This window comes from Balaenoptera acutorostrata, chromosome 2 (assembly GCF_949987535.1).
Source record: "Balaenoptera acutorostrata chromosome 2, mBalAcu1.1, whole genome shotgun sequence".
NCBI lineage: Eukaryota > Metazoa > Chordata > Mammalia > Artiodactyla > Balaenopteridae > Balaenoptera > Balaenoptera acutorostrata.
Window position 1 is genome coordinate 50844408 of NC_080065.1, and position 27508 is coordinate 50871915.

A 27508-nucleotide genomic window follows, 5' to 3' on the forward strand; every position below is an offset into this window, starting at 1 on the left:
CCCAGATCTCCATCTCTGAATCTATTATAAAGAGCTTGGTTTAGAGATCAAAAGATTAGCTTAATCTCAGTAATGAGAGTAAAACAAGATTTATTTTAAGGAAAGAGGACGGGCACAGTTATCCCCACACTGCAGAAGGCAGCTAAGGCAAGCGACTGACATGCACAAAATTATCCTACCTCTGTGGGTTTTCTCCTCAACCTCAATTTTGCAGGCAGTATTTTTTTCACTTTAAAGTCTAATGATCTGACATTTATCCCAAATTATCTGCTGCTGCATTTAGATAACTTCTCATTTTTACCATTTATAGCTCACTTTTGGAGAGTATTTAGCAAGCCTTCTGAACAGAAGCCTTCTGAAGCTTTGGGGGTAAATATGGTAATAGAGGAGCCAAAATATTACCCACAGATACTTTTGTTGCAACAGAGATGACTGATTTTTAAGTTTCTTCTTCCCACAATTAATGGCTTACTAATTATACAAAATATACTTGACTTTTAAATAAAATCCTTAGTTTTTCCTTTTGGTACAATAATTACCAACACAAGACTGACCCCTACTGGGAATATCTGTCCTTGTTACATGGATCATGACTTGGGAAAAGTGAAACAGCCTAAACCAGACACTTCTAGGGCCTTAATAGATTATTGAATTCAATTCTCTGTGAAAAGGTTAAGAGTGAGAACTTTTTGAAATCAAAACTTTTTGAAATCAAAATCATCTTTAAGCAGTTATTGTGTCTAATTATACTTGGTATTTTAATAGCAGAAAGTTTTAAGAAATTTACAAATGATGTCAGTGTATGTTTGTTATTAGTAAATGTTAATTAAATGTTAATTTGTCAGTAAATGTTAATTATTGCTTCAGATAATTATTAAGAGTTCAAACACTGAAGCAATATTACCCAATCAGACTTGACCACCCTGTACATTCTTTAGAAAAGTCTTAAAATCTTTTCTAAGTAACAAAAAGCTTTTAAAGGATTGGAGTCTTTTAGGCCAAACTTGCATATGCACAAAAACCCAGGTTTAATAAATTATGCAGAATCGGTAAGCAAGAAGGCTGATTTCATTTTATATTTTCCTCTGTGCCTCATATTATGGTCTGTTTTCAGATCGCATGTGAAGTAGTTTTCAGTCACGTGATTCTAATCTTCAAAACAGCTTTCCATGGTTTGACTTAGTTTTTTTTCTTAATAACTGAGTCAAATACACCTGATTCTAAAACATACATACATAAATAAAGATATCAGTTAACTAGAGATAAACTGGACTCATGGGCTCTCAGAAAGTCAGAGATTGCATTATATCCCAGCCTAACTATTTTTAGCAATAAACTGCTCTGCTATCATGGCAAGTTATCACCGTTGCCAAGGTCCTTCAAAAGGTCACAAGTTCTTAGTGGAAACAGTAAGCGAAAGGCCTCTTTATTCCCATGTTGGATTAGCCTTACAACTGATCAAAATAAAACTACTTCAATTTAAAAAATCAATTACAGTTTACTTATTTCTTATGAAAATAATCTTTAGTCCTTTTTTTTTTTTTTTTAAGTAAGTCTTTGTTTCACTGGACTACTCAAGAAGACCACCATGTTATTACCATCAGAGAGATGCTGGCAGTAATATGTAAAACTTGCGGGGGCTGGGAGAGCAAAGAATAACTTCCGTTACATTCTCTACAAGAGGCTCCGAATGCTATGAGCGTTCTCAGTTCTGGCCAGGAGCCCCAAAAGAGGTATTATAAAGTGAGTAGACCTAGCCAAATACATATATTATTTTTTATTTTGAAATAGGCACAGTTTATGGAAAATATAATATATTCTAGATCCTTGAAGCAAACGATTCACATAACAGTTCTCCAAGATGGAATTTACAAAAACTGTAAATAGATTTTTAACTAAATCTTAAATTCACTAGAAATGATGGAACTTATGTAGCAACACAAACATGTACTAAACAACTGAAAGTGACATTTTTTATTAGGCTAGTACCCTTTTATCCCATTATTCTTCCCGTTTTATTTCCTCAAATTGAAAGTTTGAGCATTAAGGTTAAGTAGACACTGAAACACAAAAAAGTCCATCAGAAGTTACTCATTACATCGTTAAATTAGTGAATATATCCTCCACTTATTCCAGGCAGTGTATTTTTTCTATGAAATTCAATAATAAATGCATTCCCAAGTTGATACAAATAAGCAAATTCTCTGTTTATGAATGTGGTACCAGATCCCAAATTTCAACTTGAATACTCAGGAGCAAATAATTTCTCTAAGGCTTGATAATCATAGTTTATATTTTACAGTAATTTGTTCGTGTGGAAGACCTGATATGCAATGATGTCAAGGTATTATACTTTTTTGCAGGTATACAGTGTTAAGAAGAAAGGAAATGCAAGAATGATTCCAAATGCCATAAAATTAGAATATCCTATGTCTCATTCTGAAGTGAATACTTCAAATTTAGGCAAATACTATGATGATGGCTAGACACACAGCTGAATTGCCTCTTAATACTTACTTTAGCAGGTAATAACACTCTTACTTTACTCCAGGATTTTAACATTTGCAGGTTTTTGCTCTTGAGGGTAAAAATAAAGATATAAGTTGATACAGCCATGCCCATTTAGTAAAGAGCCATTTTAACTGATTCCTCTTTTAATCATGATAAAAGATTTTTGTGACATTCCAAACATGGGAATATTTAGTTTCCTCTTCTTGTACATAAACAGTTCACAAATACTGGCTCTTTTTAAGTTATATTTCCTATAAAAAGGTACAGAAACTCTCTTCTAGAGGTGGGAATCAGAATCAAGCTCCTGGACAACACAAATGTTAAGTCATGACCCATATGTCTATTACATTTGCTAGACCCCAGATATGACTTCCCGGAAGGCAGATGCAGGAACACAAAGATGTGTGAGAAATCAGAGTGATGAATGGCTGAATTTCATCACCATGCTCCTACATGTGGTATATTCAACCTTAAAAAATTGCTGTATTGCTCTCAGATTTTCTATACGGAACACTCACTTGATAAATTCCTTATCATAGTCTCTCAGAGCAATGATAATCTATAGGATATTTTCTACTCATCATACCTACAAATAAAAGCAATTACACACAAAAATTAAAAATACCTTAAAAATCATACCTACAAGTAAAGCAAATACATGATTGCATCCACAGAGCTTCAAAGAAATACTCTGTTTTCATCACTGCTGCACATTTTTTGTGGGAATTTGTGGGAAATGCAATGAAAAAATCTTCAGCAGATATCTGTAGACAGTGACCAGAGGAAACTGGAAGTGAATTCGGCAAAATGCTAGGTCAAGACAATGAAAACACTGCAAATCAAAAAGAAATTTGAGATATTAAATTTTTAGAAAGTATAGGCTGAAAAATAACATGTGAGCTTATAAGTAAGATCTAAAAAGTGCACATAAAAATATAAAACAGTGGGCTTCCCTGGTGGCGCAGTGGTTGAGAATCTGCCTGACAATGCATGGGACACGGGTCCGAGCCCTGGTCTGGGAAGATCCCACATGCCGCGGAGCAACTAGGCCCGTGAGCCACAGTTACTGAGCCTGCGCATCTGGAGCCTGTGCTCCGCAACAAGGGAGGCCGCGACAGTGAGAGGCCCGCGCACCGCGATGAAGAGTGGCCCCCGCTTGCCACAACAAGAGAAAGCCCTCGCACAGAAACGAAGACCCAACACAGCCAAAAATAAAATAAATAAATAAATATTTTAAAATATATATATATATAAAACAGTGCTCACTGGGAGACAATAAGACATCTTAGCGAGGAGCCTGGGCTGTGCAGTCAGAAAGAGCTGGTTGTGACTGCCTATTATGTTACTACTTACAAGATGGGTAGTCTTGGGGAAGTTACCCAGTCTTAACTGAGTCTCTGTTTCCTGAGCTGTAAATGGATATAAATTCCGTAATAGCGGATATAAGCATTTAATAGGAAACTAGACATACCTAAAGGGAAAAGTGCTGAAAAGGAAGAAAGACTGAAGAAATTATCCATAATGCAGCACAGAAAGACAAAACTATGGAAACTAGAGGTTAAAACAGAGGATAGAAAAGATCTAAAATAGTTTAATTAGAGATTCAAAAGCAGAGTTGAGATTGTGACAAAGGCAATATTTAAAGTGATAAAAGACTTCAATCCTCTTAAGAGGCCCCACAAATCCCAAGTAGAATAACTGTTTAAAAAGCACATCATGTAAATTAGATACAGCATCATAAACTGCAGACCACCAAAGATGATGAGAAAATCTGATAAAGCAGCCTGCCAAAAAAAGATACAATATCTGCAGAGGAATGACAATTACAGTGGCAGTTGACTTCTCACCATAACAACAGAAACCAGCTACCAAAGGAATGATAACTACAATGTACTGAAATAAAATAACTATCAACCTAGAATTCTACATGCAGCAGAAATACCTTTAAAGAACGAGGGCATTCCTTATACTGAATGTACACTTAAAAATGGTTAAAATGGCCAATTTTATGTTATATATATTTTACCACAACTTTAAAAAATTTTAAATGTCACATACCAAAAACCATTTAATTATGGTGCTAATCACACTTTAAAGGGGTTAATTGTATGGTGTGTGAATTCTATCACAATAAGCTGTTTTAAAAAAGAATAATAGCAAAATAAAATGTTTTCAGACTAACAAAAACCAACAAACCCTTACTAAAGATAAATTCTAAAGAATGTACTTTCAGGGCTTCCCTGGTGGCGCAGTGGTTGAGAGTCTGCCTGCCAATGCAGGGGAGACGGGCTCGAGCCCTGGTCTGGGAAGATCCCACATGCCGCGGAGCAACTGGGCCCGTGAGCCACAACTACTGAGCCTGCGCGTCTGGAGCCTGTGCTCCGCAACAAGAAAGGCCGCGATAGTGAGAGGCCCGCACACCGCGATGAAGAGTGGCCCCCGCTTGCCAGAACTAGAGAAAGCCCTCGCACAGAAACGAAGACCCAACACAGCCAGAAATGAATAAATAAATAAATAAATTTATAAAAAAAAAAAAAAAAAGAATGTACTTTCAGAAGGAAAAAAAGTGGTTAAGTATGTAGATAAGCCTATTAAACAAGGACTGTATGTAATAACACATTATGAGGCTTAAAAACAACAAAATTAAAATATATTACAACAATAATATCTAATTTGGGAGGGTGTTCTTAGTGCTTTCAAGTCCCTGAAGAGTCTGAGGAGGGTTAAAAGGTAATGACTAACTTTAAACTTTGATAAATTAGCATGCAAGATGTAATTTCTAGGGATCCAATAAGATTAGAAACAGAGTGTTTAAGTTTCAAATTAGTAGAAGAAAACATGAAATTATTTTTTAACTCCAAACAAAGGCAAGAAAGTGGAGACAAAGTGTTAGAAAATTCAATAAAGATTTATACCAAAATATAAAGTAATTATATTAAATACAATTTGTCTAAATGTTACAATTAAAAATAAAGATTATCAAGTTGGCTTCTTAAAAAAAAATATTCCAACTGTATACTGTTTATAAGGTACAAAACTAAAATATAAGAATGCACAAAGATTGCAAATAAATGCATCACTAAAGGAGTGACTTTTCACAGTGGTTTAAAAAAAAGCAAAAGAGGGAAGCATGCAGGGATGTAGGGAAGAAAGAAGTATAAACTGTATTGTATCTATTGCTTCATAACAAATCACCCTAGATTAAATGGCTTAAAGCAACAAATATTATCTCATATTTTCTGTGGGTCCAGAATCCAGAAACAGTTTAGCTGAATCTCTCACAGGCTGCAATCAAGGTGTCAGCTAAGGCTGCCTTCATCTCAAGGCTCAACTAAGGGAGAATCCACTTCCAACATCACTCACATGGGGACTTCCCTGGTGGTCCAGTGGTTAAGACTCCACGCTTCCACTCCAGGGGGCGTGGGTTGGATCCCTGGTCAGGGAACTAAGAATCCCGCATGCTGCGTGGTACAGCCAAAAAAAATCAAAACCGAAACAACATCACTCACATGGCTGTTGGCAGGCGTCAGAAGATCCACTTCCAAGATCACTCATACAGCTGCTGGCAGGCCTTCTGTCCTCACTGGCTATTCAGCAGAGATGTCAGATCCCTGCCTGAGGGGCCTCTCCATAGGGCAGTTCACAAGAGGGAAGCTGGCTTCCCTCAGAGGAAGCCCGGAAGAGAACAAGAGAGAGGGCCAGCAAGATGGAAGCCAGAGTCTTTGTGATCTAATCTCAAAAGTGATATCCCATCCCTTTTGCCATATTCTACTTGTTAAAAGTGTGTCATGAGATCCAAGGTCACACACTCAAGGAGAGGAGATTACACAAGGGCATAAACACCAAAAGGCAGGGATCACTGGGGACATTTTAGATGCTGTCAACCACAGAAATGAAAAACAAAAAGTGTCACTGTTTGCTTATTATGTGGTGAATGCAGAAAATCCAGAAGAATCACACTAGATATTTAGAGTGAATAGGAAAGTCTAGCAAGTTTATTGGGTACAAAAATCTGCACACAAAAATCAGTTTATACTATATATAAGCAACAAACAGAAAATGGAAATTTAAAAATAACCCCATTGGACTTCCCTGGTGGTGCAGTGGTTAAGAATCCGCCTGCCAGTGCAGGGGACAAGGGTTCGAGCCCTGGTCTGGGAAGATCCCACATGCCGTGGAGCAACTAAGCCCACGTGCCACAACTACTGAGCCCACATGCCACAACTACTGAAGCCTGCACGCCTAGAGCCCACGCTCCGCAACAAGAGAAGCCACCGCAATGAGAAGCCCAAGCACTGCAACAAAGACCCAATGCAGCCAAAACTTAAATAAATAAATAAAAATTAAAAAAATAAAATAAATATAGAAAAAAATAAATAAATAACCCCATTTACCATAGGAGCAAACAGTTAAATAACTGTTGACGCTAGGGATGGGTTCTATTATCTTTACCTTTTCATATATTTGAAAATTTTGGGACTTCCCTGGTGGTCCAGTGGTTAAGACTCCACGCTTCCACTGCAAGGGGCACAGGTTCAATCCCTGGTCGGGGAAGTTCCACAGGTCATGCAGCGCGGCCATAAAAAAAAGAAAAATTTGATATTAACTTTTTTTTTAAGTATCAAATATCTTGAAACAAATCTAATAAAAGATTTGCAAACGTTTACAGAGAAATTTAAATTTTTTTCTCATTTATTCTAAACAAATGGAGGGATAAAGCATGTTCACGGACTAGAAGACTCAATATCGTAAAGATTGCAATTCTCTCCACATAGAGTTATAAGTTCACTACAATCAAAATCAAAATCTCAACTGTGTGTGCGTGTGTGTGTGTGTGTGTGTGTGTGTGTGTGTAGCCTGACAAGCTGATATTAAAATTAGAACAAAAGTGAAAAAAGTCCAAAAAAATGTGGGAAAAGTCTTCAGCCATATTAATAACACAAAGTAAAACCATAATGAGATGCCATTATACATCCACCACACTGACAATTCAAACTGACAACAGCAAGTTTTGGTGGTGATGGTAAGTAACAGGAACTCTTATACACTGCTGATGGGCTGTGAATTGGCACACCCACTTTGAAAAACTGGTTTTATCCACTCCTCAATTTCACATGTAGGTGGTGGTTATGTTTTATGATCTCTCTATAAGTATGTGATATTTAACAATAAAAAAATAAACTTAAGGGAAAAAAAAGAAAACAGTAACATATATTCCCAAAGATAAGCCACAGAAGAGGAGACTCTGGAAAGTAAATTCTACCTCAGGGAACAAATAGAGCAGAAACTGGATTTATTATTTGCTCTAAACAGAATTCCAAGGCCTAAGAATAAAATCCTGAAACACTAAAAATCTCCCATTACTTTCCACACTTGCATGATAAGGGGCACTCATACCAGTAGGAATACTTCTTTCCGTCTTTGAAGAGGAAGTCCACTGCAGGAGGCATTCTGCTACGAAAGAACAGAGGGGGGTCTCAAGTGCAAGGAAAATTCAGTCCAAAGAGCAGAGCAAGCCAATTAGTGAGTGTTGCTCTTAGCTTTTTGGGTAATCACTCTCAAAAGAAGCATTCCACCTGCTCCATAATTTAAGTGTACCACTATTTGCAAGAGGGAAAAGCAAAGGAAAAGAAATGGACAAAGCACCTCCTAAAGTCTAGTACAAAAGCCCAAAACTCACTTCTTATTTTATCATAGAGATAAATGATTGATGTGAGAACATTAGTTAAGGCGATGATGTTTAGCATCTGAAGATGCTCTCTGACTGACTTAGATATATATATTCTTTTTTTTTTACATTTTATCTATTTATTTTATTTACTTTTGGCCACGTTGGGTCTTAGTTGCCACACGCGGGATCTTCGTTGAGGCATGTGGGATCTTTCACTGCAGCATGCGGTCTCTTCGTTGTGGTGTGCAGGCTTCTCTCTAGTTGTGGCGCACAGGTTCCAGAGCACGTGGTCTCTGTAGTTGTGGCACATGGGCTTAGTTTCCCCGTGGCATGTGGGATCCTAGTTCCCTGACCAGGGATTGAACCCACGTCCCCTGCGTTGTAAGGCGGATTCTTTACCAATGGACCACCAGGGAACTCCCTGACCTAAATAAATGCCAAAAAAGAAACACCATGTACAGTATTAAAAAGAACAGTATTTATTTACATTCCATTTACTTTCAAAAGGATGAGGAAGCTGGAGAAAATATATTGATACTTATAAAGGAAGTAGTCTCATTTTACTTAACCCATTTGTGTTTTTCATGAAACAACAAAGATTTGACTTAGAATCACAGGGCTAGTGAGACCAAAAGAATTTATCCAGTTCAATTTTCCATCTTTAGCCAAGACTGAAATTATACCACTGCAGGCAGATGAAAATCTACTTCACTTACAAGTAAACACTAACTAATATACACATCATAAAAGAACTAGCTTTCATAAAATCTGTCATAGCACCCAAGAGATCTGCAATAAAAGACACAGCCATTGTAATAAAGAACAATAAGAATCTTTGTGCAACAGTGAAAAACAATTTACACAGCAGAAATCACAACTGGCTATTAGGTCAATAGCATCACAGTAACAGTACCCAGTGTCGTTCTTATTCAAACATATACACTATTTTTCAGTCTTGGTTATCACAAAGACATCAGTAACTAGGATGTACCCACAAATATTTTATAAACACCATAGGAAACAACAAATAAAAAAATGAAAATACCCTTAAATTTTGTAACAAATTTAAAACATGTTAACTTTACCACTATATATTTGTCTCATTATTTTTAATTGGTTTGTACACTTTAAAAACAGCATTGAGTTTTATAAAAATACTGATAATGGCTCAACATTTTTTGAAGTCAGGAAATCTTTATAATTCAGTAGTCTGTGGTTTATGTGCTTGTTTCTTCCAACACCATAGTCCTCTAACCACCTATTTACTCAAAAACAACAGCAACAACAGAGGTCTTTAACAGCTATCCAAGTATTACATCCGAAAACTTCTAGTTCTTTGAAATGGTTGGAAGGGGTTTTTTAGTGCCCACATCAGCAGCTGTGGTTTTGCTTTAGGTTTTTCAGGAAACAGAAGTGCTTCACTTTCTGGTGTAGGAAATCGTTCTTGGTAGACTTCAGGATAGGACTTTTGAAACTAAAAAAAAAAAAAAATAATAATCCAAGAAGTGTCAAAAAAACAAAAGTCAATAAAATTGGGCACTGTAATTTTAAAATAAGCTTCCGATGCAATAGTTCCCTATTTTTGTTTTCTTTTAATGTTTACTGCTTTTCATCAGAAAAGAAAATAAGAAGAAAACAGATCACAAGTTCACTTCAACACAAATCCATTTCTTTTTGTTAAATCATTGGATTGCGCTTTCAATAGATCAGATTCATCTTTAATTTGATCTATTCTTCCAATAAACTCACTTTAGTCATACTTCTTAAAATTTCTCCCCTGCCAACTATAAACACACCTCCCTTCTAAAATATTCACAAGTAATTCTGACTTATGTTCTACACAGTCAAAGAAAATCTGGGCCCAACAACATTTCCCCATCTCCTTGCTTCTCCAGCTTAGCCCCACCTGCTTCTACCCAAATGGAAAGAAAACATGCTGGTATACATTACTTTACAAAAAGCTTACAGAGAAGCAATATGTTTTTCCTTTGATCATCACCACTGAACTCTTCTCCAAAATTACTCTGAGAAAAACATGATGGGAATCTAGAACCCTTGTGCTTTGTGTATAATCTTATGTGGTGTGATCAGATATCAAGCTATACAGGATTCAGTCTTTAAAAATAAACACCATTCACTTGCTCTTGAATCAATACTTTAAAAATGATCAAGGTAGGACCTGTGCAGAAGGGGAGAGGCAGCACCTCCAAAGGAGGGCCTCTGGAGCGTGGAGTTCTGGAGTTCGGAGCCGTGTGGCTGACAGGGTCTTGGTGCTCTGGTCGGGTGTCAGGCCTGAGCCTCTGAGGTGGAAGAGCCGAGTTCAGGACATTGGTCCACCAGAGACCTCCCAGCCTCACATAATATCAAATGGCAAAAGCTCTCCCAGAGTTCTCCAGCTCAGTGTTAAGACCCAGCTTCACTCAATGACCAGCAAGCTACAGTGCTGGACACCCTATTCCAAACAAATAGCAAGACAGGAACACAATGCCATCCATTAGCAGAGAGGCTGCCTAAAATCACAACAAGGTCACAGACACCACAAAACACACAACCGGACGCAGTCCTGCCCACCAGAAAGACAAGATTCAGCCTCATCCACCAGAACACAGGCACCAGTCCCCTCCACCAGGAAGCCTACACAACCCACTGAACCAACCTTACCCAATGGGAGCAGACACCAAAAACAACAGAAACTACGAACCTGCAGCCTGCAAAAAGGAGACCCCAAACACAGTAAGTTAAGCAAAATGAGAAGACAGAGAAATACACAGATGCTCCAGGTGAAGGAGCAAGGTAAAAACCCACCGGACTAAACAAATGAAGAGGAAATAGGCAGTCTACCTGAAAAGAATTCAGAGTAATGATAGTAAAGATGATCCAAAATCTTGGAAATAGAACGGAGAAAATACAAGAAATGTTTAACAAGGAACTAGAAGAACTAAAGAGCACACAAACAATGATGAACAACACAATAAATGAAATTAAACATTCTCTAGAAGGAATCAATAGCAGAATAACTGAGGCAGAAGAACAGATAAGTGACCTGAAGATAAAACAGTGGAAATAACTACTGCACAGCAGAATAAATAAAAAAGAATGAAAAGAACTGAGGACAGTCTCAGAGACCTCTGGGACAACATTAAACACACTAACATTTGAATTATAGGGGTCCCAGAAGAAGAAGAGAAAAAAAAAGGGACTGAGAAAATATTTGAAGAGATTATAGTTGAAAACTATCCTAATATGGGAAAGGAAATAATCAAGTCCAGGAATCGCAGAGAGTACCATACAGGATAAATCCAAGGAGAAACACACCAAGACACATATTAATCAAACTATCAAAACTTAATACAAAGAAAAAATATTAAAAGCAGCAAGGGAAAAGCAACAAATAACATACAAGGGAATCCCCATAAGGCTAACAGCTGATCTTTCAGCAGAAACTCTGCAAGCCAGAAGGGAGTGGCAGGTCATATTTAAAGTGATGAAAGGGAACAACCTAAAACCAAGATTACTCTACCCAGCAAGGATCTCATTCAGATTCAACGGAGAAATTAAAACCTTTACAGATGGGCAAAACTAAGAGAATTCAGCACCACCAAGCCAGCTTTACAACAAATGCTAAAGGAATTTCTCTAGGCAGGAAACACAAGGGAAGGAAAAGACCTACAATAACAAACCCAAAACATTTAAGAAAATGGGAATAGGAACATACATATTGATAATTACCTTAAATGTAAATGGATTAAATGCTCCAACCAAAAGACATAGACTGGCTGAATGGATACAAAAACAAGACCCGTATATAGGCTGTCTACAAGATATCCACTTCAGACCTAGGGACACATACAGACTGAAAGTGAGGGGATGGAAAAAGATATTCCATGCAACTGGAAATCAAAAGAAAGCTGGAGTAGTAATTCTCATATCAAATAAAACAGATTTTAAAATAAAGACTATTACAAGAGACAAAGAAGGACACTACATAATGATCAAGGGATCAATCCAAGAAGAAGATAGAACAATTGTAAATATTTATGCACCCAACATAGGAGCACCTCAACACATAAGGCAAATGCTAACAGCCATAAAAGGGGAAATTGACAGTAACACAATCATACTAGGGGACTTTAACACCCCACTTTCACCAATGGACAGATCATCCAAAATGAAAATAAATAAGGAAACACAAGCTTTAAATGATACATTAAACAAGATGGACTTAATTGATATTTATAGGACATTCCATCCAAAAACAACAGAATACACTTTCTTCTAAGATATATAGATTGCCAACAAACACATGAAAGGATGCTCAACGTCACTAATCATTAGAGAAACGCAAATCAAAACTACAATGAGGTATCACCTCACACCGGCCAGAATGGCTATCATCAAAAAATCTACAAACAGTAAATGCTGGAGACGGTGTGGAGAAAATGTAACCCTCTTGCATTGTTGGTAGGAATGTAAATTGATATAGCCACTATGGAGAGCAGTATGGAGGTTCCTTAAAAAACTAAAAATAGAACTACCATATGACCCAGCAATCCCACTAATGGGCATATACCCTGAGAAAACCATAGTTCAAAAACAGTCATGTACCACAATGTTCATTGCAGCTCTATTTACAATAGCCAGGACATGGAAGCAACCTAAATGTCCATCGACAGATGAATGGATGAAGAAGATGTGGCACATATATACAATGGAATATCACTCAGCCATAAAAAGAAACGAAATTGAGTTATTTGTAGTGAGGTGGGTGGACCCAGAGTCTGTCATACAGAGGGGTAACTCAGAAAGAGAAAAACAAATACCGTATGCCAATACATACACATGGAATCTAAAAAAAAAAAAAAAAAATGATTCTGAAGAACCTAGAGGCGGGACAGGAATAAAGGCGCAGATGTAGAGAATGGACTTGAGGACACGAGGAGGGGGAAGGGTAAGCTGGGACGAAGTGACAGAGTAGCATGGACATATATACAGTACCAAATGTAAAACTGATAGCTAGTGGGAAGCAGCCACATAGCACAGGGAGATCAGCTTGGTGCTTTGTGACCACCTAGAGGGGTGGGATAGGGAGAGTGGGAGGGAGACACAAGAGGGAGGGGATATGGGGATATATGTATATGTATAGCTGATTCACTTTGTTATACAGCAGAAACCAACACACCATTGTAAAGCAATTACACTCCAATAAAGATGTTAAAAACAATTTAAAAAAAAGAAAGAAACTGGTGGGTGTGTTGAATAAAAGAGACTTATGAGACAAAAACAAAAACAAAAGCAAACAAACAAAAAAAAAGATCAAGGTATGTATACCTGAAACTAACACAACATTGCAAATCAATTACACTTCAAGTTTTAAAAAAGATCAAGTTAAACCTATGCTGAGTTGAAAACTCTTCTCTGAAACCCTAGGCTGTGTTGTTTAATGAGAACTAAAAACTTTTAGTGATGCCTGCAGCAAGAAGTCAATTTGATAGTGGCTATGTAAAACCAAAGACTCTTATTAAATTCGGGACATTTTACACCTGTGAATTCAGTCTCATTTGCCTTTCAAAAAAATCCAGAGAAACTGTCCTCATTTGACAGCTTCTCTGAATTTAAAGTAATTGCTCCACTAACTCACATCATACCACACATCAAAACCAAGGACAAATATTAGAGAATAGCTTCATAAATGAAGAGATCAATAATGGTAAAAGATCTACATTGGAGAATAAAGATCTGGAAAACTGACCATAATTGTGTAAATTAATATATGAAATAAATAATTTACTTTCAAAACTGCTCTGTCTCAGAAGATGAGATTTGTATGAAACCTATTAAAATAGAGAATAAAAAGGAAAAAAAAACAACATAAGAATGGTAGGGAGAAGAAATGACTTGTGAAGAATATCCTTTTTACCTGCTTCAATTTTTTCTTCTTTTCTTTACTGGAGAGTTTGGCATCTGTGATGACTTCCTCCAACAACGCTGCCAGAGGTTCCTGAGAGCCGTATGCTCTTTGGTATTCAAATTCCTCTGGGCTAATTTGACGGCAAAATGATGGAGCAGACAGAGTGATATCCATATCAGCTCCTGGGTATTTTATCTGGGGCAAAGGGATTATTAGTGAAAGTGCATTTTCAAATAAATTTCAAAAATTAATTCACATCGTAGATCTCCTAGCAGGAATGATATGACATTCAATTTGGGGAAAACTATATTGAAAAGTAAAAAGTGTTTCCATAACTTCAAAAAAAATTCATGTAAAGCCACAGTTTCGCATATGAGTTTTTGCCTTTTTAAACCCCAAAGCCATTTTCATAAACAAAAAACCTTGTGCTCCCTTCTAATAAGATCTGAAATTTATACACAAACTGAACATATTGACTAGAACGATTCCAAACACACACGATGAACTATGTAGGTTCTTCCCACATCTAGAGAGTCTGTTCCTCCCTCCCTTGGGCACTGACAAAGGTACAAGTTTAGCTCAGCTGCTGTGTAGAGGGAAGTACTGCACCCATCTCGAAACATGTTCATAGCATGAAACTAGTGAAAACGAATGTGCAGACACTACAAGGCAAAAGGCAGAAGGATGAAATAAGAGGGAAAGAGGTACCAAGATCTATAAATAAAAGCATCCATTAAAAATACTTAATTTCATCCAAATCAAAACTACAATGAGATATCACCTCACACCAGTCAGAATGGCCATCATCAAAAAAATCCACAAATGATAAATGCTGGACAGGGTGTGGAAAGAAGAGAACCCTCCTACACTCTTGGGGGGAATGTAAATTAGTACAGCCACCTTCACAGCACGAAGGTTCCTAAAAACACTAAAAATAGAGCTACCACATGACCGCACAATCCCACTCCTGGGCATATATCTGGAGAAAAACATGGTCCGACAGGATACACGCAACCCAATGTTCATTGCAGTACTGTTTACTATAGGCAAGACATGGAAGCAACCTAAATGTCCATCGACAGAGGAATGGATAAAGAAGATATGGTACATATATACAACGAAATATTACTCAGCCATTAAAAAGAATGAAATAATGCCATTTGCAGCAACATGGATGGACCTAGAGATTGTCAAACTGAGTGAAGTAAGTCAGAAAGAGAAAGAAGTATCATATGATATGGCTTACATGTGCAATCTAAAAAGAAATGATACAAATGAACTTATTTACAAACCAGAAACAGACTCACAGACTTAGAGAATGAACTTATCGTTACCAAGGGGCAAGGGTGGGGGGAAGGGATAGTTAGGGAGTTTGGAATTGACATGTACACGCTGCCATATTTAAAATGGATAACCAACAAGGACCGACTGTATAGCACACGGAACTCTGCTCAATGTTATGTGCAGCCTGGATGGGAGGGGAGTTTGGGAGAGAATGGATACACGCATATGTATGGCTGAGTTGCTTTGCTGTGCACCTGAAACTGTCACAACATTGTTAATCGCTATATTCCAATATAAAATAAAAAGTTAAAAAAACTTTTTCAGAGTCCAAGAGGTTCATCTTCTCAAAAATATAGCACCTACTGTTCTTCTGCAGTGGATAAAATTCCTACCATTACATTCATGTCTTTGGTTTAAGATTTTTCTTTTCCCAGAAGCCACAGTTAAAAATAAATGTGTTAAGAGAATACAGAAGAGGAACCAAGATGGCGGAGTAGAAGGACATGCTCTCACTCCCTCTTGTGAGAACACCAGAATCACAATTAGCTGCTGGACCATCATCGACAGGAAGACACTGGAACTCACCAAAAAAGATAACCCACATCCAAAGACAAAGGAGAAGCCAAAATGAGATGGTAGAAGGGGCACAATCACAGTAAAATCAAATCCCATAACTACTGGGTGGGTGACTCACAGACTGGAGAACACTTATATCACAGAAGTCCACCCACTGGAGTGAAGGTTCTGAGCCCCACGTCAGGCTTCCCAACCTGGGGGTCCGGCAACGGGAGGAGGAATTCCTAGAGAATCAGACTTTGGAGCCTAGTGGGATTTGATTGCAGGACTTCGACAGGACTGGGAGAAACAGACACTCCACTCTTGGAGGGCACACACAAAGTAGTGTGCACATCGGGACCCAGGGGAAGGAGCAGTGACTCCAGGGGAGACTGAACCAGACCTACCTGCTAGTGTTGGAGGGTCTCCTGCAGAGGCGGGGGGTGGCTGTGGCTCAACGTGGGGACAAGAACACTGGCAGCGAAAGCTCTGTGACGTACTCCTTGGCATGCAACCTCCCAGAGTCTGTCATTAGCTCCACCAAAGAGCCCAGGTAGGCTCCAGTGTTGGGTTGCCTCAGGCCAAACAACCAACAGGGAGGGAACCCAGCCCCACCCATCACCAGTCAAGCGGATTAAAGTTTTACTGAGCTATGCCCACCAGAGCAACAGTCAGCTCTACCCACCACCAGTCCCTCCCATCAGGAAACTTGCACAAGCCTCCTAGATAGCTTCATCCACCAGAGGGCAGACAGCAGAAGCAAGAAGAACTACAGTCCTGCAGCCTGTGGAACAAAAACCACATTCACAAAAAGATAGACAAGATGAAAAGGCAGAGGGCTATGTACCAGGTGAAGGAACAAGATAGAACCCCAGGAAAACAACTAAATGAAGTGGAGATAGGCAACCTTCCAGAAAAAGAATTCAGAAAAATGATAGTGAAAATGATCCAGGACCTCGGAAAAAGAACGGAGGCAAGATCGAGAAGATGCAAGAAATGTTTAACAAAGACCTAGAAGAATTAAAGAACAAACAAACAGAGATGACCAATACAATAAGTGAAATGAAAACTACACTAGAAGGAATCAATAGCAGAATAACTGAGGCAGAAGAACGGATAAGTGACCTGGAAGACAGAATGGGGGAATTCACTGCTGTGGAACAGAATAAAGAAAAAAGAATGAAAAGAAATGAAGACAGCCTAAGAGACCTCTGGGACAACATTAAATGCAACAACATTTGCATTATAGGGGTCCCAGAAGGAGAAGAGAGAGAGAAAGGACCAGAAAAAATATTTGAAGAGATTATAGTCGAAAACTTCCCAAACATGGGAAAGGAAATAGCCACCCAAGTCCAGGAAGCGCAGAGAGTCCCATACAGGATAAACCCAAGGAGAAATACACTGAGACACATAGTAATCAAATTGGAAAAAACTAAAGACAAAGAAAACTTATTGAAAGCAGCAAGGGAAAAACGACAAATAACATACAAGGGAACTCCCATAAGGTTAACAGCTGATTTCTCAGCAGAAACTCTACAAGCCAGAAGGGAGTGGCATGATATACTTAAAGTGATGAAAGGGAAGAACCTACAACCAAGATTACTCTACCCAGCAAGGATCTCATTCAGATTCGATGGAGAAATCAAAAGCTTTACAGACAAGCAAAAGCTAAGAGAATTCAGCACCACCAAACCAGCTCTACAACAAATGCTAAAGGAACTTCTCTAAGTGGGAAACACAAGAGAAGAAAAGGACCTACAAAAACAACCCAAAACAATTAAGAAAATGGTCATAGGAACATACATATCCATAATTACCTTAAACGTGAATGGATTAAATGCTCCAACCAAAAGACACAGTCTTGCTGAATGGATACAAAAACAAGACCCATATATATGCTGTCTACAAGAGACCCACTTCAGACCTAGGGACACATACAGACTGAAAGTGAGGGGATGGAAAAAGATATTCCATGCAAATGGAAATCAAAAGAAAGCTGGAGTGGCAATACTCATATCAGATAAAATAGACTTTAAAATAAAGAATGTCACAAGAGACAAGGAAGGACACTACATAATGATCAAAGGATCAATCCAAGAAGAAGATATAACAATTCTAAATATATATGCACCCAACATAGGAGCACCTCAATACATAAGGCAACTGCTGACAGCTCTAAAAGAGGAAATTGACAGTAACACAATAATAGTGGGGGACTTTAACACCTCACACCAATGGACAGATCATCCAAAATGAAAATAAATAAGGAAACAGAAGCTTTAAATGACACAATAGACCACATTGGTTTAATTGATATTTACAGGACATTCCATCCAAAAACAGCAGATTACACTTTCTTCTCAAGTGCACATGGAACATTCTCCAGGATAGATCACATCTTGGGTCACAAATCAAACCTCAGTAAATTTCAGAAAATTGAAATCATATCAAGTATCTTTTCTACCACAACACTATGAGATTAGAAATGAATTACAGGGAAAAAAATGTAAAAAACACAAACACAAGGAGGCTAAACAGTACGTTACTAAATAACCAAGAGATCACTGAAGAATCAAACAGGAAATCAAAAAATACCTACAGACAAATGACAATAGAAACACGACAATCCAAAACCTATGGGATGCAGCAAAAGCAGTTCTAAGAGGGAAGTTTATAGCTATACAAGCCTACCTCAAGAAACAAGAAAAAACTTAAATAAACAATCTAACCTTACACCTAAAGGAACTAGAGAAAGAAGAACAAACAAAACCCAAAGTTAGCAGAAGGAAAGAAATCATAAAGATCAGAGCAGAAATAAATGAAATAGAAACAAAGAAAACAATAGCAAAGATCAAAAAAGCTAAAAGCTGGTTCTTTGAGAAGATAAACAAAATTGATAAACAATTAGCCAGACTCATCAAGAAAAAGAGGGAGAGGACTCAAATCAATAAAACTGAATAGAATGAAATGAAAAAGGAGAAGTTACAACAGACACCACAGAAACACAAAGCACCCTAAGAGACTACTACAAGCAACTCTATGCCAATAAAATGGAAAACCTGCAAGAAATGGACAAATTCTTAGAAAGGTATAACCTTCCAAGACTGAACCAGGAAGAAACAAAAAATATGAACAGACCAATCACAAGTAATGCAATTGAAACTGTGATTAAAAATCTTCCAACAAACAAAAGTCCAGGACCAGATGGCTTCACAGGTGAATTCTATCAAACATTTAGAAAAGAGCTAACAGCCATCCTTCTCAAACTCTTCCAAAAAACTGCAGAGGAAGGAACACTCCCAAACTCATTCTATGAGGCCACCATCACCCTGATACCAAAACCAGACAAAGATACTACAAAAAAAGAAAATTACAGACCAATATCACTGATGAATATAGATGCAAAAATCCTCAACAAAATACTAGCAAACAGAATCCATCAACACATTAAAAGGATCATACACCATGATCAAGTGGGATTTATCCCAGCGATGCAAGGATTCTTCAATATACACAAATCAATCAGTGTGATACACCATATTAACAAATTGAAGAGGGGCTTCCCTGGTGGCGCAGTGGTTGAGAATCTGCCTGCCAATGCAGGGGACACGGGTTCGAGCCCTGGTCTGGGAAGATCCCACATGCCGCGGAGCAACTAGGCCCGTGAGCCACAATTGCTGAGCCTGCGCGTCTGGAGCCTGTGCTCCTCAACAAGAGAGGCCGCGATGATGAGAGGCCCGCGCACCGCGATGAAGAGTGGCCCCCACTTGCCACAACTGGAGAAAGCCCTCGCACAGAAACGAAGACCCAACACAGCCATAAATAAATAAATAAATAAACAAATTGAAGAATAAAAACCATATGATCATCTCAAGAGATGCAGAAAAAGCTTTTGACAAAATTCAACACCCATTTACGATAAAAGCTCTCCGGAAAGTGGGCACAGAGGGAACCTACCTCAACATAATAAAGGCCATATACGACAAACCCACAGCAAACATCATTCTCAATGGTGAAAAACTGAAACCATTTCCTCTAAGATCAGGAACACGACAAGGATGTCCACTCTCACCGCTATTATTCAACATAGTTTTGGAAGTCATAGTCACAGCAATCAGAGAAGAAAAAGAAATAAAAGGAATACAAATTGGAAAAGAAGAAGTAAAACTGTCACTGTTTGCAGATGACATGATAATATACATAGAGAATCCTAAAAATGTCAATAGAAAACTACTAGAGCTCATCAATGAATTTGGTAAAGTTACAGGATACAAAATTAATGCACAGAAATCTCTTGCATTCCTATACACTAATGATGAAAAATCTGAAAGAGAAATTAAGGAAACACTCCCATTTACCATGGCAACAAAAAGAATAAAATACCTAGGTATATACCTACCTAGGAAGACAAAAGACCTGTATGCAGAAAACTATAAGACACTGATGAAAGAAATTAAAGATGATACCAACAGATGGAGAGATATACCATGTTCTTGGATTGGAAGAATCAATATTGTGAAAATGACTATACTACCCAAAGCAATCTACAGATTCAATGCAATCCCTATCAAATTACCAATGGCATTTTTTACAGAACTAGAACAAAAAATCTTAAAATTTGTATGGAGACACAAAAGACCCCGAATAGCCAAAGCAGTCTTGAGGGAAAAAAACGGAGCTGGAGGAATTAGACTCCGTGATTTCAGACTATACTACAAAGCTATAGTAATCAAGACAATATGGTACTGGCACAAAAACAGAAACATAGATCAATGGAACAAGATAGAAAGCCCAGAGATAAACCCACACACCTATGGTGAACTAATGTACGACAAAGGGGGCAAGGATATACAATGGAGAAAAGACAGTCTCTTCAGTAAGTGGTGCTGGGAAAACTGGACAGCTACATGTAAAAGAATGAAATTAGAACACTTCCTAACACCATACACAAAAATAAACTCAAAATGGATTAGAGACCTAAATGTAAGACAGGACACTATAAAACTCTTAGAGGAAAACATAGGAAGAACACTCTGACATAAATCACAGCGAGATCTTTTTTTGATCCACCTCCTAGAGTAATGGAAATAAAAACAAAAATAAACAAATGGGACCTAATGAAACTTCAAAGCTTTTGCACAGCAAAGGAAACCATAAACAAGACGAAAACACAACCATCAGAATGGGAGAAAATATTTGCAAACGAATCAACGGCCAAAGGATTAATCTCTAAAATATATAAACAGCTCATGCAGCTCAATATTAAAAAAACATCCAAAAATGGGCAGAAGACCTAAATAGACATTTCTCCAAAGAAGACATACAGATGGCCAAGAAGCATATGAAAAGCTGCCCAACATCACTAATTATTAGAGAAATGCAAATCAAAACTACAGTGAGGTATCACCTCACACGAGTTAGAATGGGCATCATCAGAAAATCTACAAACAACAAATGCTGGAGAGGGTGTGGAGAAAAGGGAACCCTCTTCCACTGTTGGTGGAAATGTAAATTGATACAGCCACTATGGAGAACAGTCTGGAGTTTCCTTAAAAAACTAAAAATAGAATTACCATATGATCCAGCAATCCCACTACTGGGCATATACCCAGAGAAAACCATAATTCAAAAAGACACATGCACCCCAATGTTCATTGCAGCACTATTTACAATAGCCAGGTCCTGGAAGCAACCTAAATGCCCATCGACAGACGAATGGATAAAGAGGTTGTGGTACATATATACAATGGAATATTACTCAGCCATAAAAAGGAACGAAATTGGGTCATTTGTTGAGACGTGGATGGATCTAGAGACTGTCATACAGAGTGAAGTAAGTCAGAAAGAGAAAAACAAATATCGTATATTAACGCATGTATGTGGAACCTAGAAAAATGGTATAGATGAACCGGTTTGCAGGGCAGAAGTTGAGACACAGATGTAGAGAATAAACATATGGACACCAAGGGGGGAAAACCGTGGGGGGGTGGGAATGGTGATGTGATGAATTGGGCGATTGGGATTGACATGTATACACTGATGTGTATAAAACTGATGACTAATAAGAACCTGCTGTATAAAAAAATAAATTAAATAAAATTCAAAAACAAAAAAAATTTTTTAAATAAATAAATGTGTTGCCAAGAAGTGTTATTCCATGAAGAACATTCCATGTCTCAGCATCAGTTTACCAGGTCATTTAGAGACAACCCAAGAGAAACAGGCCAGAACCACAAGGAAAGGAGGACACACACAACACTTAATTTTTATTTGAACCAAGAATTCTGGAAAAAGTAGAAAAGGGCCAGAATAAAGGGTGAGGCCCAGGTATAATGTGCCAGCCGAAGCCTAGGACATGAGAAAAACACAAGATATCTGTGATTAAAGGGTACAAGAGGAAGAAGAGGGTTACAGACAAGGTCAACAGAAGGTTGGTGTCAGAAACAATGCTGACCTCACTGTTTATCTATCCCAGGGTCAGCCCTGAAACTGCCCCAAAACAATTCCACAGAACAGTCCAAGTAACACTTCGTTTTCAGAAAGGTACCACCCTAAATGTGTTATGACGGAGGGGCTGAGTACCCTGTGTGAGAGAAGAGAGATCTATAGGCTTTGAGCACTGAAACAAACAATTGTTTGGCAATTCTAATGAGTGTGTACTTCTAAGAGAGAAAATGTAACTGGACAGTTGGGTGGTTACTGATTTTATTCAGGGCCATCACAGGTCATGCTACTCTGCGGTTAAGTTAATCATCACTCAGCCTTCTGATCTTCAGCTGACAGTGAAGGGCTCACAGGGTTACGTTCCTGCAATACACGCCTGTGCCATGTGAATACACAAGCCCAGCAAGGATGCAGAGCAACGGAGTCACTGCTATCACTTTTCCTTACAGAAATTCAGTAAAAGTATTTCTTTTCATTTTTATGTTTTTTTTTTTTATGTTTTTTTTTAAGTTTGGCTCATAAAGTATCAAGGGGAGGTGGGAGATTAAAAGAACAGTAATATTACACTTTTCACCCATTTAAATGGCAAAGGTATGTATGTTAATAATAATACGCAAAGTAGTCAAGGGTGTAAAGAAATGAACACTTTCTTATACCAACAATGGGAATGTAACTTGGAACAATCACTCTAAATGGAAATTTGACAATATTCAATCAATGTTTAACACACATTCATGGTCTTTGACCATGAAATGCCACTCCTAGGAATTTATTCTTAGAAAGTAATCACAGATGGACCAAAAAAAAAATCTAACTATAAAAATATTTACCGTTATAATGTTTGTAAAATAGAAAAAAAATGGAAACAATATAAATATCAACCAAAGAAAATCATTTAAATAAATTATGGTATATTCATATTATGGAATATTATGTTACCAATCATAATGATATTGTGGAATATATAATAATGTTGATAATAATAACAGCAGCAGTACCAAATGAGGGCTTACTATGTGATAAACATTATTCTAAGCACTTTACATGTCTTAAGCCATTCAATCCCCAAAATAGCCTTAGGAGGTAGCTATTAACTATTGTTATCCCATTTTACAGATGAAAAAAAGAGATGGTCGGGCAGATGCTAAAGCAGAGAGTCGCTATACAACATGCCAAGGTCACATGGCTAATAAAGGGCACAGCAGAAATTCAAACACCATTTAGTCTGTGCTCCTGGCCATGCTGGGTCAATAAAGAATATTTAACGATGTGGAAACTTCTTCTTGTTGTATTGTTAAGAGAAAGTAAGTTTTAAAAGAGGAACAAAGGAAGGAGGGAAAGAAGGAAGGAAGGGAGGGAGAGGGGGAAATAGAAAAGACTTAACACTGACTGAACATTTAGAGTTACTCTGATATTTTTTAATGTGTGTTTTCTCTATTTTCCAAATTCCTTCAATGTATTAGGTGATAATTACCAAAAAATAGGAAAATTTTTTATTTTAATTTTTAAACTGCACACTGAAAACAGATGGTTATTTACTTTAATGATACTTTGGGAGGTAGCAGCTCACTGGTCCTTAATTGTGGAGCCTCAAAAAATGCTTAAGGGGAAAGAGGGCCAGTCATTCAGGAGACAAGCAGACCTGCCTGCCTTTAACCAACGTTTCTGCTCCTGCAGGCTGACAACAAACCCTTCTGGGGGGCCCACGTGATAGTAATACATTACATTTCTTTTGCATCATTTTATTATAATGACTGCAATGACAAAAACAATAAATACCTTTCAAAAAGTATCTGCCATATGACAGACATTTTTGCCAGGGGTTTTACAATGTAGTATCTACTCTTTACAACAACTTCATCGAGTAGGTATTGACCATTTTAACACTTGCAGAAACTAAAATCCAGAGGGCTTAAGGGACTTGCCCAAAGCCACATAACCAGGAAAGTGGGGAGCCAGGAGTTTGGCCCAGGTCCTTATGGCTCTGAAGCAGGGTTCTTCTACCACACCATGTTTTACAGTGAGGCAGTATGGCATAGTAGTTAAGAGCACTGATTCTGGAAAACGATTTTATCAATTTGAATCCTAGCTCTGTGACCTTGGACAAATTACTTATGCTCTCTGTGCCTCGGCTTTCTCATTCAAAAAATAGTACCTAGGTGGCAGGGCTATTATGAATCAAGACTTTATTGCACATAAATCACTTCCATCAGGAAGTATATGTAGATTCTGAACAAACTCATTTTAGGAATTTGCAACCAAAAGTATGCAGCATTGATCAACACAACAAAACCTAGTGGACATTCCACAAATTTTCAAAGATAATAACAAACATGTGCAGTGCCTACTATGTGCCACGCCCGGTTATAAGCACTTTGCACAAATTAACTCACTCAATCTTCAAAGCAAAAAATGCCAAGAAGCCTAGCAAACTTACATAACTTCCTACTGGCAATTTTATAATTATAAAATTATATTTATATAATTATAATAATATATTTAATTATATTAAATAATATACATAATTATATAATTATAATATCCCTTCCTTTACCTGGACTCTTCGTAGGTGGGCCACACGTTCCTCTATGGAGGTCTGCAAGGCCAAAGGGACTTTCAGAATCTCTTGGTAATTGTCCATCAGAAACGTCACCAACCTAGCAGCTAATAAATCATCCAAGTCCACTTCATCTTTGGAACACAAGATGCAATGGGAAAATGTCTGAACCATCTAAAAAAAAAAAAAAAATAGGGGGTAGGGAGGGTGAATTTTTAAATAAACACAGATGAGGTTTTTTCCCTACTCTGAACTGAATGCCATCTAATTTGCAAAAAGCAAATGTGACCAGTTAGTGAGAAATGGCCCACAGCACAGGGTGCACATCTCACCTGGCACCTGGCCACACCTAGTCATCTCAGATGGGCTGATCTTCTCATCAACCAGCGTGAAGAGAATGTGCGTCACATCTCACAGAGACTTAGCAGAGATGCTTGTCTGAGCAGTTTTTAAAGGCACCCCCTTTTATAGATGGTTTTAAATATATATATTTAAACAAATTCTGAAAATTATTATCACCATCACAACTTGGATCATGTAGCACTTTTAAGTTAAAAGTACTTTATAGCCATTTAGTCTAATAATATCCTAATTTCATTATTGTCTTATTTCGTTGTTTTTTTTTTTAAAAAAAAAATTTTGCTAGCACAATCTATGTGCCTCAACGATTAGTTTTTCCTAGTTAATTGTTATTTTCTTCAGGATTTTGTATGTACATTTGACAATCACCTTTGAACAAAACCATCAGAAGTGCATTAGGTGAGGAAATACAAATAATATTATAGCAGTTGTTTCCATAGAATTCATTTTAACTAATCCATTCTTAATGCAATCCTTTGGATGGACTTTTTTTCCCTTTTCCTACTAATTTTATTGTTGACAATCTTATTTCAAAATCTATAAGCATGTAAATGAAACAAGTCAGGCACAGAAAGACAAATACTATATGATATCTCTTATATATGGAAACTAAAAAATACAAGAAACTAGTGAATATAACAAAAAAGAAACAGACTCACAGATATAGTGAACAAACAAGTGGTTACCAGTGGGGAGAGTGAAGAGGGGAGGCACAATATGTGGAATCTAAAAAAATGGTACAAATGAACCTATTTACAAAACAGAAATTGAGTCACAGATGTAGAAAACAAACTTATAGGTACCAAAAGGGAAAGGGGCAGAGGGATAAATTGGGAGATTGGGATTGACATATACATACTACTATATATAAAATAGATAGCTAATAAGAACCTACTGTATAGCACCTACTGTATCTATTCAACACTCTGTAATGACCTATATGGAAACAGAACCTAAAAAAGAGTAGATATATGTACATGCATAACTGACTCACTTTTCTGTACAGCAGAAACTAACACAACATTGTAAATCAACTATACTCCAATTAAAAAAAAAAGAATTACAAACTATTATGTATAAAATAAGCTACAAGGATATATTATACAGCACAAGAAATATAGCCAATATTTTATACCAACTATAAGTGGAACATAACGTTTAAAAATTGTAAATCACTATATTATACGCCTGCAACTTATATAATATTGTACATCAACTACAATTTTTAAAAACCTATAAGCATGACATCATGTAATTCTGTTTAATAAGACTTCATTTCATCAACATACTGCAGATGATACTTTCTCTTCACTCACATGTATGTACAGAGGGAGAGACACACACAGAGACTCTTTATTTGGAGACTAGGGACCCCAGGGGATCTGTGAGTGCCTTGAAATTGTATAGAAAATTTTACACATGCATTCTTCTGGGGAATAGGTGCAAAGTTTTCTTCAGCTTTTCAAAAAGGTCCATTAGCCCACCTACCCATCCACCCACCCCCCAAAAAAGGTCAAGAATCACTACTGGGTGCTGATTTGTCCTCTGATCTTATGCCACACCTCTAAAAGTCGAACAGTGGACCCTCAGGCATACACAATGGTTCACCAACATATGGAAAGGATGTACATCCCAATGAAACATCAATTTTGCTCTAAGATATTTTTTGAGGAAAATTAATAAATTTTGCTAGTAAATAATTCTAAACCTAGACCCTATTTTAAAACACATGCTGACATGACAAAGTAGAATTCAAAATTAGCCTATGTTTTTAAGCAAAACTGAGAATATATTAAGAAATATCCTCACTCATGGACACTTAGATCATACCCTGAAAGATACACATTCTTTCCTTCCAAGTTGTCTGGTCTAACCCCATATTTTACTTCTTCCCTCTTTAATCCATGATATATGCTGCATCTTCTCTTACTGGTTATAGTAACAAAGGCTTTGCGACCCTTTTTGTCCTGGAGGAGAGAATGCTGTTTCTTGACAGGCCAGTAATCCTTTCTGTCCATGCTTCCTTCTCTTTGTGTTGACAGCAGGCAGGATGCAGCAGCTATCTCTACACGCAGTGTCTACCTCTACTCACTCTTTACTTTTCATTATGTTCTTTAAGTCACTAAGACCAAAAGCACAATACCAGTCTGGGTGGATTCCAAGCCATGGCTCTTTAAGCGAGCCTGCCTTGTACCTTCCTCTGGTTGCCAAGCTAGTA

General features: G+C 37.5%; 1 protein-coding gene across 2 annotated transcripts in view; it reads right to left on the reverse strand.

Moving 5' to 3' along the window:
* Window positions 1–3262: 3262 nt before the first annotated feature.
* DEPDC1B (DEP domain containing 1B) overlaps window positions 3263–27508 on the reverse strand; it is a 117253-nt gene continuing 93007 nt past the window's right edge. The window contains exons 9-14 of one of the 2 annotated variants that reach the window (XM_057540852.1): window positions 24928–25104; window positions 14100–14285; window positions 8333–9656; window positions 7909–7965; window positions 6964–7053; window positions 3266–3343 (exon numbers count right to left, since the gene is read on the reverse strand). In XM_057540852.1, coding sequence (XP_057396835.1) covers window positions 9495–9656; window positions 14100–14285; window positions 24928–25104 — 525 coding nt within the window. In that variant the 3' untranslated portion in view covers window positions 3266–3343; window positions 6964–7053; window positions 7909–7965; window positions 8333–9494. Of the gene's footprint in view, window positions 3344–6963; window positions 7054–7908; window positions 7966–8332; window positions 9657–14099; window positions 14286–24927; window positions 25105–27508 lie in introns of both variants that reach the window. The other variant, XM_007176072.3, reaches the window with a different exon arrangement.